This window comes from Macrosteles quadrilineatus, unplaced genomic scaffold (assembly GCF_028750875.1).
Source record: "Macrosteles quadrilineatus isolate MER2022 unplaced genomic scaffold, UCM_ALF_1.0 Scaffold_5__1_contigs__length_97177068, whole genome shotgun sequence".
NCBI classification, from domain to species: Eukaryota; Metazoa; Arthropoda; class Insecta; order Hemiptera; family Cicadellidae; genus Macrosteles; species Macrosteles quadrilineatus.
This window is the reverse complement of record NW_026542598.1, coordinates 67,988,907-68,002,430: the sequence shown is the minus strand read 5'-3', so window position 1 is coordinate 68,002,430 and position 13,524 is coordinate 67,988,907. Positions and strand designations below refer to the sequence as shown.

At 34.2% G+C, this 13,524-nt stretch overlaps 1 protein-coding gene across 3 annotated transcripts; it reads left to right on the top strand.

Annotated features, from left to right (window-relative positions):
* Positions 1-239: 239 nt before the first annotated feature.
* Positions 240-11,702, top strand: LOC128994879 (DEAD-box helicase Dbp80-like). Of its 3 annotated transcripts, none has more exons than XM_054419705.1 (7): positions 240-372; positions 873-1,012; positions 1,307-1,507; positions 3,865-4,102; positions 8,123-8,285; positions 9,175-9,384; positions 11,447-11,702. In XM_054419705.1, exons 4-7 carry the CDS (start codon positions 3,887-3,889, stop codon positions 11,545-11,547), a joined length of 690 nt encoding a protein of 229 aa, XP_054275680.1. In that variant the 5' UTR covers positions 240-372; positions 873-1,012; positions 1,307-1,507; positions 3,865-3,886; the 3' UTR covers positions 11,548-11,702. The 3 variants fall into 3 exon arrangements, with proteins under 3 accessions (XP_054275680.1, XP_054275679.1, XP_054275681.1); XM_054419704.1 differs by lacking the exon at positions 240-372 and adding an exon at positions 595-643; XM_054419706.1 differs by lacking the exons at positions 240-372; positions 873-1,012; positions 1,307-1,507 and adding an exon at positions 2,952-2,994.
* The last annotated feature ends 1,822 nt before the right edge of the window (positions 11,703-13,524 follow it).

The following is a 13,524-nucleotide window of genomic DNA, read 5'->3' as shown; positions in this document are numbered from 1 at the left end:
ACAAACTTTCGCATGGCTCTTAACGCCAAACTACATGGCGTTATTGTAGTTTGTCATTTAATACTGTGTCATCAAAATTATTTTCTGTATAGGCTCTGTAAATTTCGTACAGTATTCCTCTAATGTGTCCAATTTATTTGCTTGTGTGGAGTATATCGAGGCCAGTGTTCAGATCATACATGTCGTGATTTTTGTCAACCAGGTGTTGAGCCAGTTGAGCAAAGGATGATTTTTGTTTGTCGGCTCTTGGACATGGGTGATGTTCTTTGTACCTGGTTTCGAATGTCCGTCCAGTTTTTCCTATGTAAAAGCTCGGGCAACTAGCACATTTTAATTTTGTATACACCTGACTTCTCACTTTTGTCAACAGAGGTAACTTAAAACCATTTATTATGTCTTATAGCTCAGGGGCAGACAAAACAAAAATGTTTAAATCTATTCAATAATGCTGCGATGATTTCTATTAGCTGTATTCGATGATGATGTTTTGATCAGATGTCGAGATTACTTAGTCCCATGACGAAAGGTCTTCAGCTTCATTACTGTAGTATGTTAATGATGAATGCAGTACAGTTCTTGTTCAAACTTGTTTTTATTGTGTTGTCAAATCTTGAATAATTATAATTATTTTATTCTGGTAGAGGTAAGGTTTATATTGTATTGTCATTCTTCTTCTCTGTATCTAGATTAGATTTCATTATGAGGTTTATATTTTAATCATGAGGTGAAAATGTCTTCAGCTATCAAAACATGGCAATTTTATTTGCCTAGTTTAGTTTTTCTCTGCTATAGCCCATGATTAAATATGATTTATAACACTTAATTTTTGCTTTTAGGACTATTTCTATCGCTATATAAATTTTTGTTTCTAGGTTCTTTGTCTAACACCGTCATATGAGTTAGCCATACAAATCGTCATATGAGTTAGCCATACAAATCGGCAATGTTGCTACAAAAATGTCTAAAGAATGCAATGACATCAGGATTCGCTTTGCAGTTAGAGGGGAAAAAGGTATGCCTACACTACTACCAATTGTTCTTTATAGAACAATCCATATAGGAATTTAGTGCAGTTATGTAGTTTCGATTTGTCACTCTTGGATTTTTTAATAGGCCTTAATATTGATATGTCTGTATTAATATATAAAAGTTGGGTTTGCAAGTTAATGTGTCACAATTTTACTTTCTCTCTACGCACACACAAATTGTTTATGTCAAGCTAACGAGGGAAAGAATGTTTAAATTTGCTGGTACCCTTCATTTAGATTGTAATTAAATACATAATTTGTTATCTTGTTTTTTGCAGTGGAAAGAAGTGCACGGTTAACTGACCACGTCATCATTGGAACGCCTGGAAAAGTGGTCAACTGGGCACTAAAATTCAAATTTTTTGACCTGAGACGAATCAGAGTATTCGTTCTTGATGAGGCGGATACGATGATTGGATGTGTAATTAATGAGTCGCTTTTACGCCCAGGGTCACCATTATCAAACCTTCTGCAATAAGGTTAGTTTTCATCACTTTGTACAAGCTATTTAAAAACGGCTGATTTAAAAATTAAATTTTCCAATCTTTAATTTAGAGCTAGAGGAAAACGATCATCTGATTTTTCCTTGCTCTCAATTGTTCCTCTATTTTCTCACTGTATGCAGCAGGTTTTTTTGCTGTTTATTTAAAAAAATAAATCATCTGTTGGGTACTAAAAAGTGTTGTTATATACTTAAGATGTTGATTTTGCAAACTTCAATCCTAAGAAAATATTCAGCCGTTAAATTAAAAAAAAACCTTTCGTAAAGTCAAATCAAATAAAATCAAATCAGTTTTATTTCCACAATATATAAAAAATGTACAATTTTTCAAAAAAATAAAATACGAATATAATATATAGCCTTGAAGTATTAATACAGTATATTGTTTACGTAAAATAATTCTAGTAAAATTAAATTTATAAAGTTATAATAGTAAAAACTTATATACCGTACTAGTAGAATGTTTGCTCCGGCTAGAATAATAACTAATGTAATAGATAAGGGAAATGAGTCTACATAGACCTCAGTGGTCTGTGCGTAGACTCGAGTTGTTAAAAATTATATATTTTTTGAGCTAATTTGCAATTGAAGAAAAAGTTTAAAATTAAATAAAAATTTACCATGTGCTATGGGAACGTGTAAAGATAAAGATAATTGGAAGACAACAGATTTTTCAGCTTTTGAATTGATATAGGCCTACTAATCATTTTTCAATTTTCTTTTTCGTTTTGAGTTGTCAAAACTTGGATAAAACTCTTATGGTCTTTCCTGCCAATTTGGTTTTATGTTAGTTAAATATCATACAACATCCATGTTGTTAATAATCCATTAATTATTCTTCTTTGTTTATCCGTTAAAAACAGATTTCATGAAATAGAGCTGGTTGGAAAGAAACATGATTATCTTACAAGAAATCGAGGCAAGTTAGCATTAAGTCCTCATAAACTGCGCCTTTAAAAAAAAAAACCCAAATACGCCGGAACAAAATTCTATAATAAACTTCCAAAGGACATACAAGCAGAAGTAAATATAAAACAATTTAAAAATAAACTTAAGAAATTTCTTATTAGCAGGGCTATTTATTCATTTGATGAACTGTAATTGACCTTTCTTTCCCTACTACAGTAGAGTCCCGCAAACTCGGCACTCGATAACCCGGCAGTCTGGATAACTCGGCCATCACCTGGCTCGGAAAATTAGTGATTTTTTTAGTCCAAGTTAATCATGGACTCAAGCCAGCTTAATTCAAACTATTTGTAACTGGTACTAAGGATTTGTTGTACTACATCTGATGACTTAATACTGACTTGTAATATAAATATAAATAAAAAAGGCGGTTGAAAAGCTTAAAAAACTGTATTGTTTTTATTTTTAACCCTAGTTCCCGATAACCTGGCATTTCACAAACTCGGCACCCTTCCAGTCCACATTACGCCGAGTTTGCGGGACTCTACTGTAATCAAAGTATGTTTTAACTGTTAGTTTTATGTTCTTTTACAATTTTTCTCATTTACTATAAGCATGTATATTTTATTATAACTTATAAGAAATGTGACACAATTCATGTATATATTTCTAATGTACTTGATGAATAAAGATAATTTGAATTGAATTGAATTAACATTTAGGCTCGTCCAAGCTGAAGCGGGACAGCGGCAGGGGCGGGATAAATTCCGTGCGGGATTTTAAAGCACATGGTGATAAATGTAAACACCCTCACAAGAGAGGTACCGCTGCCGTCGTCGCATTGTTCCATCGTCCCGCCGGTTTGAAACTTGTTGAATTTTCCCACTCGCACCGCCGCAGGACTACATGGCTCATTATGCCGTTTTAGTATTCCCTCTGTTATCAAATCAAGGAGTAGGCCTACATCAAAACATGCGATGGTCATTCTAAAATAAATATAAAACCGCCATTCTTCTTTTCTTAAATCCAGCATAAGGTACTCGCCAAATAAGTTTATGGTTTGATCAATTTCATGAAACCAAAAAGTTTCAACTTCATCTTCATGCTCAGCTGTTGCTAGCATTTCCCTAAGCTTTCTTTTTCTTGTGGCCTCAGAATCATAGCTTGAACTCATAAAACACAATAATATAAAAATTAATTAAACTAAGCTGAAAATGACTGAATAGACATCCTGCTTTCCTCTGCCTTCCGCTTCGGTGTGGACTACCCCATTCCCGCCTCATACCGCTGCCGCTCGTTACCACCGGTCACTCACCCACTTCCCGCTTTCGCCGCTGTCCCGCTCCGGTTTGTACAAGCCTTCTCTTTGGTAAAGTATTACATTTAAATTAATGTTTATAAACATTTTTTCATTTGTTTTAATTTTAGAGAATTGCCTAAGGAGTGTCAGATGATGTTTTTCTCCACGACTTACAATGATTCTGTAATGGATTTCGCTGAAGCCATCGTCTACAATCCTGTCCTAATAAGACTACGGCGAGAAGAAGAATCCTTAGACAACATCGAACAATACTATGTAGTTTGTTCAAACCATGGGGAACAATACATGGCGATATCTAACATTTACGGACTCGTGACGATTGGCCAAACAATTATATTCTGTTGTGTAAGTACTATAGTTTAGTGTGGTTCCAATATTTGTTTATTCGTATAACAACTTTTCATCGTCACAATTAAGGAAATAATTTTTTTATTGAGGTTCATCACAGCAGCAGAAGATTGTGACAAAAGTCATTTGAATTAAATAGAATAATTAAGAAGTGTATTTACCCTTAATTCTTTTATACTAAAACTTGATTGGTGAAAAAAGGTTTTTTGTGTACTAAGGGGGGGGGGGGGGGGGTAATTAGGGAATTAGGGATATTTTGGACAATGTTATTTTATATACCTACATAAAATAACTTCTAAAACAGCATATGGCGTGTTATAAATTTTATGGAAAGTAAATAAAAATACTTTTAATAACACTTAAAGGATATATTTTACACTCATACTGTCTTGTTAAAACTGTATACATATGATCAATAAAAGTTTAAATTAACCCTTTGCGGTCATATTTATTGTTCTCTTCTCCTTCCCAACAGATCAACACCTAGTGGCCCTCTCCATTTTGTTTTATGACGCAACATTGTCAGCGCTGAAAGTAGCCCCACAGCTTGGGTCGGCCACGCATAGTGGCCCTTCATGCGATTCCTGTTCAGCACGGCTGACCACCCCATAGTGGCTCCAAGTTTCTCTTCATAATACTCAGGGGTGCCCATCCCCCCCTAGACTCATGACGCACCCCCCCCCCCCCAATTGAGCTACAACCCCCCACCACAAATGAGGTACACAACAAATGAGAAAGATTATTTCCCCGCCCAGCATTATTTGTAAAAACTAAAAGAAGTTTTATACTTTTTTTTAGATATTGAAAATTCAAATGAGATATAATAAAATAAAATATCAAATTCAAACCCAGTTAATCTATATAAATAAATATGTAGTTTTGTCTGTACATTGCTCAGAATTATACATATTTTGGGTTATTTTTACGTTCCATACATTGAAGAAGTTGAAACATGTCTTATCTCAATTTATGTCCGTCTGTCACGGCCCAGATGGTATTTTACGCAGCCTACTCTAAAGAAAACTAGGGTACCAATTATGATTCTAATGGTTTAATTGTATTCACAGGATTGGCGAGAGTGTCCTTAGCCATTAAAATATGGCCTCACTATATTTGGAAATAAAATAATGGACGATCAAAAACACAATTTTGTGTGATTTTTCAAGTTTTTTTCTCCATGTTAGTTTACTACATACTTCATTTATGAAATGCTAATAATCTATTAAGAGAACTCGTCATATATGAAATTACGAACAGCTGTTTTGGTAAAGATTCCTTTTTCTAGCTGTCACTGATATGTTTACATAAATGTTGTTTACGAATACTGTGTAGGCCCTAACCATTTCCGATCACGTTTGTAAGCAAATCCAAAACCAACGCAAAGCAAAGTGAGATTAATAACCGTGTGGCTTTGGCTCACATAACGGGTTTGATTTATCACGGGTAATATGTAACTGTAAATTAAATTAAATAACTAGCCATCATCCAGGTCGGGAACCGGAGATTCTGTGTGTATCAAGTTGTAGGCTACTTGAATTTTGATTACCGGGGAAAGACCGTGAATTAGTGTTGTACAGGACTGGAAAACTTATCTTTCTATATAAATAAAATTAGAGTTTTTTAAGTCACCTCCATTTAAGGAATTTATTATTGTCAGAATATAGCGTTTGTAACCTCTGCTTAACGAATTGTCAGCGTCTTTCTCTTGATTTAACGACCCCCTATCCCTCCCTTTTAAAACATCACAGCTCCTTTGATGAAAACGAAATGGAAACAACGCTTGCGCCAACAATCGTCTGCTCAGTCTGTCTGCTGTGCGCTATGTTACAACAGATTTCAGATACAACAGCTGGGGAATAAAGGCTCTGATTGGGCAACGAGTAGGCTTAAATAATGGTGACTTGTATGAATTGAAGAGAAACCTAAAATGACAGAAGAACAAAGAAAAAGAATAACAAGATTGTTCTCGTTACATTCTTTTTTTAAGAGTATTTTTAGTATCTCTAAATATAATATTACACTTTTTTATTACTTATCTATCAATTCCTATGTTGTGATACAGCACCTACCGGTAATCAGTATACATGAGCAGTAACTTATAACACTTTCTAAGGTTTAATATTTACGTTATTTATAGCAATGCAGTGTTGGCTAGTTATTAGTTGAGTTTGAGTTAGCTATAATTTTAAACGTTGCCGTTTGTACAACTAAACCAAGATAAATAATTTGAAATGTCATAATTGCACAATAATAATGATTGTGCAATATTGAATTTCGTTTATAAAAATGCAAATCATGACGGGCTGTTTACAGCGTTTTTTATTTTGTTTGGTTTGTCATCTTTTTTTATACTATATGGGATTAAATAACTTCTTGATCAGCATTGTACGTGTTATTAAATTTACGGAAAGTAAATAAGAGAAACATCTTATAACACTTAAAAGATATATTTACGCTTATATGGGATTAACCATATTTTTCATTACCTCCTCCCCCCCCCTACTAGCTCAGGTAATCGAGTATCTACACAATAGTGTAAAGTATTGTAGCCTATGATACTTGATTGTATTTTAATGAGCTTTATGTCAACAAAGCGTTTTGTGCTGAGTCGCGGTGTTGCTGGACGTGTCTGTACCAAACGTTATCTTTTATCTATCACAGCAGTTGAGCCATTCCGTGCCCTCCCTCTTAGATCTCACGTCTGTCTAATCTTGAATAATAACTTCCTACACGAATCCTAAACTATCCTAAAATCCTATTTTAACTAATTGAATTCAATAATATAACTATTGACATTAATTAATCCACTTTCTATCTGGTGCCTTTTAAAATATTTTTGATTGCCGTCACGTTGAACACTGTTGCAATTAACTTTAGCCACCCCCCCCATTTGAATTTTTGCAACCCCCCCCCAAAAAAATTTCAATGACGGAGGCTGCGTCACAGCCCCCCCTTGTGGGCACCCCTGTAATACTTAGCATTGTAGTTTTGTTTTCTATTCTCTCCGCTTGGGAGTTGCCTCGACATTCATCAGAACTATCTGGAGACAACAATAAGCCATTGTATTTGAATTAAAATTTTGAGTTTGAACTTGTCACATCACGGATCTTGTTGCCACACGTAGTGGCCTTCCGACCGCTAAGGGCTAATTCAATTAAAATCTAACTTGTGATATTAATAAACAACATACAGCAAACAAAAACAACAATACCATAGGTGAAACACGAACTACACTCCGTGAATCTAGTTGCGATATAGAAGCACTAACTGTACGAACAACAAACAGTCCATAAGAGTCCTTGGAGGCTAGCGACAATCTTGGATAATTTAATACAGCTGATGAAGAGTTAATTATCATCCAAAAAGATTTTTCCATAAACCAAAGTGATCATAACCTTAACATAGGTTACATAGGTTAACCTTAACATAACCTTAACAGCTTAACTAGGGCACTGTGGAATTAAAAATTTTCTGTGTAGCTTTTTTTCAATTGTTTTATGAGTTAGAACATCTAGACTCCAAGGACTCTTAAATGTAATCAGATACATCAAGTCAGTTGACGCTTGCAATTTTTTTTTTATTTTAGCAGTTGGTACCATACACAGCTGTAATACCACAGCTGTTGGGAGTTGTGTTTAGTAATTGTTGTTGTTTAGTTTGAGGTTATGTTTGATAGTTATTCATGATAGTGTGTTCATTGTTATTCGATAAACAATGAATAGAAAGTTAACAACAGAACAGCGTGTATTTGTTTTGCAAACATGGTGGAAACATGGCCATAGTTATAGTGATGTGTGCAATTTGTTTGTAGAACGTTTTCCGAATGTTCAACCTCCATCTCGACAGTAAATGTTGTTTTTGAGTTATGAATTAATAATATACATGTATTCCATTTTGTTGTGTATCATTTCATTAAATGCAAATTTGTCAACTGACTTATGGGCCACCCAGTATAATCCTTCCTTTATACATTGCCAGTCTGAAGCACCACAAATTGTAACGTTTACTTATTTGTAGAAGAGGCGCACAGCTAGTCGGCTAGCAGAGAAGATGACTAAGAACAGACACACGGTGGCGCTACTGACGGGAGAACTACCAGTTAGTCAGAGGCTCATGACATTGAACCGCTTCAGGGAGGGAAAGGATAGAGTACTCATTACCACCGATGTTCTTGCCAGAGGTAAGTATCATGCTTAGTTGCAAAATTTCAAAAAAATATGCAAGTTAAGTGTACATTTTACAGTAATCATTAAAATATTTAGCTTGAGGAGGCCCATAATCTTGCGGGAAGACCTTAGAGTTGCTGTTTTCTCTCGCTGATGAGTCACATCCACTCTCATGCCACTTACTGAGCTGTCTATCACAGTTGAAATGTCAGTTGTCATGTTATGTACTCCATCAATCTACATTATTAATTCTGTTTAAGCGAATTTTTTCAATCAAAATTGTAAGAGTTTGACAGCTCGCAGGATGATGGGAGAGGGCTCAAATTAAAGGTCTTGGCTCCAGGTAGTCGCCCAAAAATAGCAGATTATGTCCAAATCTACCAGAAAATAAGAAACAATTAAAAATATCTTTCTTTTAAGTTGCATTGGGACTGTAAAACGTCTGCTTTGTTTACTTTATACATGTGATTACAAATGTACATAATCATTTTTATTCGACTTTAAATTCTTTTAATAGAGTGTGTGAAGATGGTTTAAGCCAATAACTTTCAGAATTATATAAGAATGTTATTGATTATATAAGAATAATTTGTTTTACTTTTGATCTTTTTAGGGACTTATGTCATTATATTTTATATTGATGTGCTAATTCTGGACAGTTTTAGTTTTATTTCAATGAATTAAGATGAGATAATTTTTTTGTATATTTTTTTATTACTAGGCTACAGGCTCATACATAGGTTCCAATATAATTTGTTTTGTAAATAAACATGTATGAAACTAAGTTCAAAACAAACGTACACTATACTACTTGCTGAAACGACGCCCTATAGCTATAACCAGCAATTGAATGAGCTGTTTCAATTGTTTTTATTTACAAACTGACGAACAATAACATTGCAGGTATTGACTTTGAAAGTGCGAATCTCGTGGTAAACTATGAGCTTCCTTTGATGTACAACATTCATAGGAACCAGAAATACCACGCCGATTGTGAGACATATCTGCACAGGATAGGGCGGACAGGGAGGTTAGGCAAGGAGGGGATCGCCGTCAACTTGATACACTGTTCTCAGGCATTTAAGACACTGAGACAAATCAAGGAGCATTTTGGTGAGTAATTGTTAACTAGCTGCTTTACCCATGCTTTTAATAAAAAAAATCTTTTTTTTGTAAAGATGGATATAAATCAGGGATTTTAAGGTTTTCATCATAAAGACATTTAACAGACTTACCTTACTGGATGACTAACTTATTTTTTTAAAGTCTACTGTAGAAAATAGAGAATAATAACACTCGCACATTCTTGAAATATAGAAGTAATAAGAGGTGGCTCCAGAGGGCAGGCCAGGCAGGCACGGGCCTACCAAACATTTTGGTGGATATAGATATTCAAAATTATTAAGAAATAAAGTAATTTAATTATACAGGGTTAGTAAAAAGTGTGGAGACCCCCTGTTATTTTTTTAACGGCCCATACTAGAAAAACTTAACTCGGCACACCTTTATGGCATGCTATGAAGTACTTTTTGGGCATAACCGTCACTTGGTGTACATCCCCAAAATGGGGGATTTTGGGGGAAAACTCAAAAATTTCAAATACACCTATCGGGTGACCCCTCATTTTGAAGGTCCTGGTAAAAGAAAACCAAAAACGCAAACTAGAGGTCATTATCTCAATCCAGTAAAAAATGGCAGCCAATTGAAATTCTCAGAGGTTGAATTTAACTTGCAGCTTTCCTAGTCTGGAGACCCCCTGTAAATTTTGTAGCGGCTCACACTAGGGAAAATGAACTCTACACACCTTTTTGGCATGTTATGAAGTACTTTTTAAGCCTAATAGCCACTTGCTTACCAAACCCAAAATGGGGGATTTTAGGGGAAACTCAAAAGTTTTAAAAGATAAGCCCCATCAAGTGACCCCTCATTTTGAAGGTCCTGGTAAAAGAAAACTAACAAAGCAAACTAGAGGTTTCTATCTCAATCCAGTAAAAAATGGAAGCTGATTGAAATCTTTAGTTATCGGAAATAACTTGCAATTTTATATTTAATTGGCTGCCATATTTTACTGTGTTAAGATAGAGAGAGACCTATAGTTTGCGTTGTTAGTTTTCTTTTATTATGACCTTCAAAATGAGGGGTCACTCGATGGGGCTTATCATTTAAAATTTTTGAGTTTACCCCAAAATCCCCCATTTTGGGTTTGGGAACTTATGAGAATTTCAATTGGCTGCCATTTTGTACTGAACTGAGATAGAGACCTCTAGTTTGCGTTGTTGGTTTTCTTTTACCAGGACCTTCAAAATGAGGGGTCACTTGATGGGTCTTCGTATTTGAAATTTTTTAGTTTCCCCCAAAATCCCCCATTTTGGGGATGAACACCAAGTGGCGGTTGTGCCCAAAAAGTACTTCATAACATGCCATAATGGTGTGCCGAGTTTAGTTTTTCTAGTATGGGCCGTTAAAAAAATAACAGGGGGTCTCCACACTTTTTACTAACCCTGTATGTAAATAAAGGGAAAGCATTCAAACTAATTATTTTGCATTTAAATTTTAAAATCTCCTCCTTTTTGCAAGGAAAGCCCTTCAAACCACTTCTCCCCCAATCTAACTGTTTCTTGATCCTTGTCAGGCCTACCCCAAATAAATGTTCCTGAAGCCGCCCCCGGAAGTAATGACAATTTGACCTCTTAGTTTTATCAAATTTAAATTTATTAAAATTAATCAATGTGGGGCATAATATTAACACCATTTTTGGAATAACATTTAACAAAATGTGTATTGCATTAGGTTGTTATTATTATTTTATTTATATTTTTTGTTGCAATAAAGTATGCATTCAAATACTTTAGCCCTAGGCCTACCTCATTCTTTATTATTGTCAAAACATTTTCAAACAATAAAACACATTAAAAGTAAAAAAATATTAAAACCTTTTGCGATTTTCAGGGTGAAATAGGCGCCAATTGTAAAAAGTGTTCAAAATAGGACAAATAATGAGAAAACAAATTTTTTTCAAAATCTGTTAAAAGCCCTTAATGTAAGAAAATATCGAAACGGATGTTTTATGTTTGTTGTTCTTACATCAGTACATAGTTTCAGTTCACCAATTGTAACTTAGTTTTTTGAGAATATCTGAATAAAGATCATTTCAAACAGTGTAATCTTCTTTCAGGCAAAGAAATAGAACGCCTTGAAATCGACGACTTGGCCAGTGAATTGAATTTGAAGACGGAAGACATCCAATGTTTTAAAGCTCCCATTTTACTAAGATAGGCTACTAAACTCAAACATAAATTTTAACTGCAGTAACTTGTATGAGCAAGTGTAGCCTTACTCAGCATTAGACTTTTAATTAGGGTTGAGTCAGGACACTCCTCTTTTTTAAGAATAATTCCCTTTTGTGTTTGTCAAGTTTTTTTACCTTGATGTACCGGTATACTTAAATTTATGAATAAAATATTTACTTAAAATACAGATTGTATATTTCATTCTCATTCCTTGTTTTAATATTGCTATTTTTAATTATATTGTTTCAAATGAAACTTGAGCTGGAGACACTTTACGTCCTAGTGATGAAATATACTATTTTACAACTTGTCATGGTTACAAAACCATAGTGAAGCTGTTTTCACGGTCTACTTAAGACTTCCTGACTTCCTTTCAATACAGCCTAGCGACTACAACTATTATGTCACACCAAATATGGTCTCAGGAATTCAGCTAGACACCGAAAATGGGCTTGGATCAATTTTAGATTCAGATTCAGATTATTTATTTGTCACAATACATTTTCCTCCCCAGCACAGCTGGTAAAACAGGTGTCATGTCAACATCTTAAAAACTAAAATCAAAATATACAAGATATACAATTTTTTTTGCAAAAACTTAATCGAATGCCTCAACTTTATATACATATTTACATCATGTTACAAAGTGTCACATTAGATATCATTTATACAATAGTATACTTTGTTTAGCAGCAGGGAACTTCTTTCTTAAACTTATGATCATTATCAATATTCTTTATCCGGTTTGGTATCTTATGATATAATTTTTTCCCAAAATACTGAGGCAACTTTTCAAAGGAACTTAATCTATGAATAGGAAACTGGAAATCACTTCTGTTCCTAGTTTGATCATTGTGAATATCTTCCATTAACATATTAAAGTTAGATTTGTCATAAAACAGACATTTACTAATGTACATAGATGGTAGTGTTACAATTTTGAGTTCCCTAAAAATATATTTACAGGATGTTCTTGGTTTGGAATTTGTCATGATTCTAAGATATTTTTTTGTAATTTAAAAACGGACTCCATACCTAAACTACCTCCCCAAAGTTCAACACCATACTGCATTGAAGAAGCGAACAATGCATGATATACAATCAATCTCGTCTGTAAATCAGTAATTTTTTGCAGAACAAACATTTGAAAACAAAGAGAATTTAATATATCTATCAAAATATCAATATATGTCCAGTTTAGTTTGACATCAACCTCGAGACCCAAGAACTTTGTTGACTTTTCAGTAGGGGAATGTAAGTTGCTGGAAGTCAACAGTCCCGGAAGATCAAATAATTTATACCTGTGCCGCTAGGTCAAAAACTACAATGTTTGCAGTGTCTGTAGATCAAAAGTCCCAGTAAGTCAAATAATACAGTCCGAGCTAAAAACGTGGTCTATGTTAAAGCAATTGACTTATTGGGAATTTGACCTAATGCAACAGCAGTTTTAATATAACGAAATACGGTAAAATACAAGTTCAGTTTCGCTGAGTCAACAGTGCCGGAAGATCAAAAGCAATAAAAGTGAACGTCGATTCAGTGTAAAGTAGACCTCCTGCAACGCTTACTACACCAACAAAACTCGCTTTTAGTTACTTCGTGTTTTGTCATAATTAGAATAGAGCTAAAATTATCATATTTGGTACATAGCTTATCTATTAATGCTTCTTGCCAACTGTTTGGTCAACACTGTAAATAGGTATAGTTTATGTAATGAAAAGCCTTTCGTCAAAATTTGTGGCATAAAATACACGCAAGGACGATCTGAAAATTTCTGGTTATTATATACGTTTGTAAAAGGAGATCCATTTAATTGTAGAACTATTTTAAGAGTTATAATGTAGTCTACATATAAACTGTGTTAATGTATTACGCCTCGGAAGGGTTGAAACCTGTCCAAACTATCATATATATTATTAAAACGTTAATGGGTTTTTTCACGATTCTGAATCAACCAGACAAT

Excerpts from the sequence above, each read along its gene's own strand:
- LOC128994879 (XM_054419705.1), top strand. The coding sequence starts at position 3,887 with ATGATGTTTTTCTCCACGACTTACAATGATTCTGTAATGGATTTCGCT. Across the intron at positions 4,103-8,122 it reads AAACAATTATATTCTGTTGT|AAGAGGCGCACAGCTAGTCG; the intron begins GTAAGTACTATA and ends ACTTATTTGTAG. Across the intron at positions 9,385-11,446 it reads ACAAATCAAGGAGCATTTTG|GCAAAGAAATAGAACGCCTT; the intron begins GTGAGTAATTGT and ends ATCTTCTTTCAG.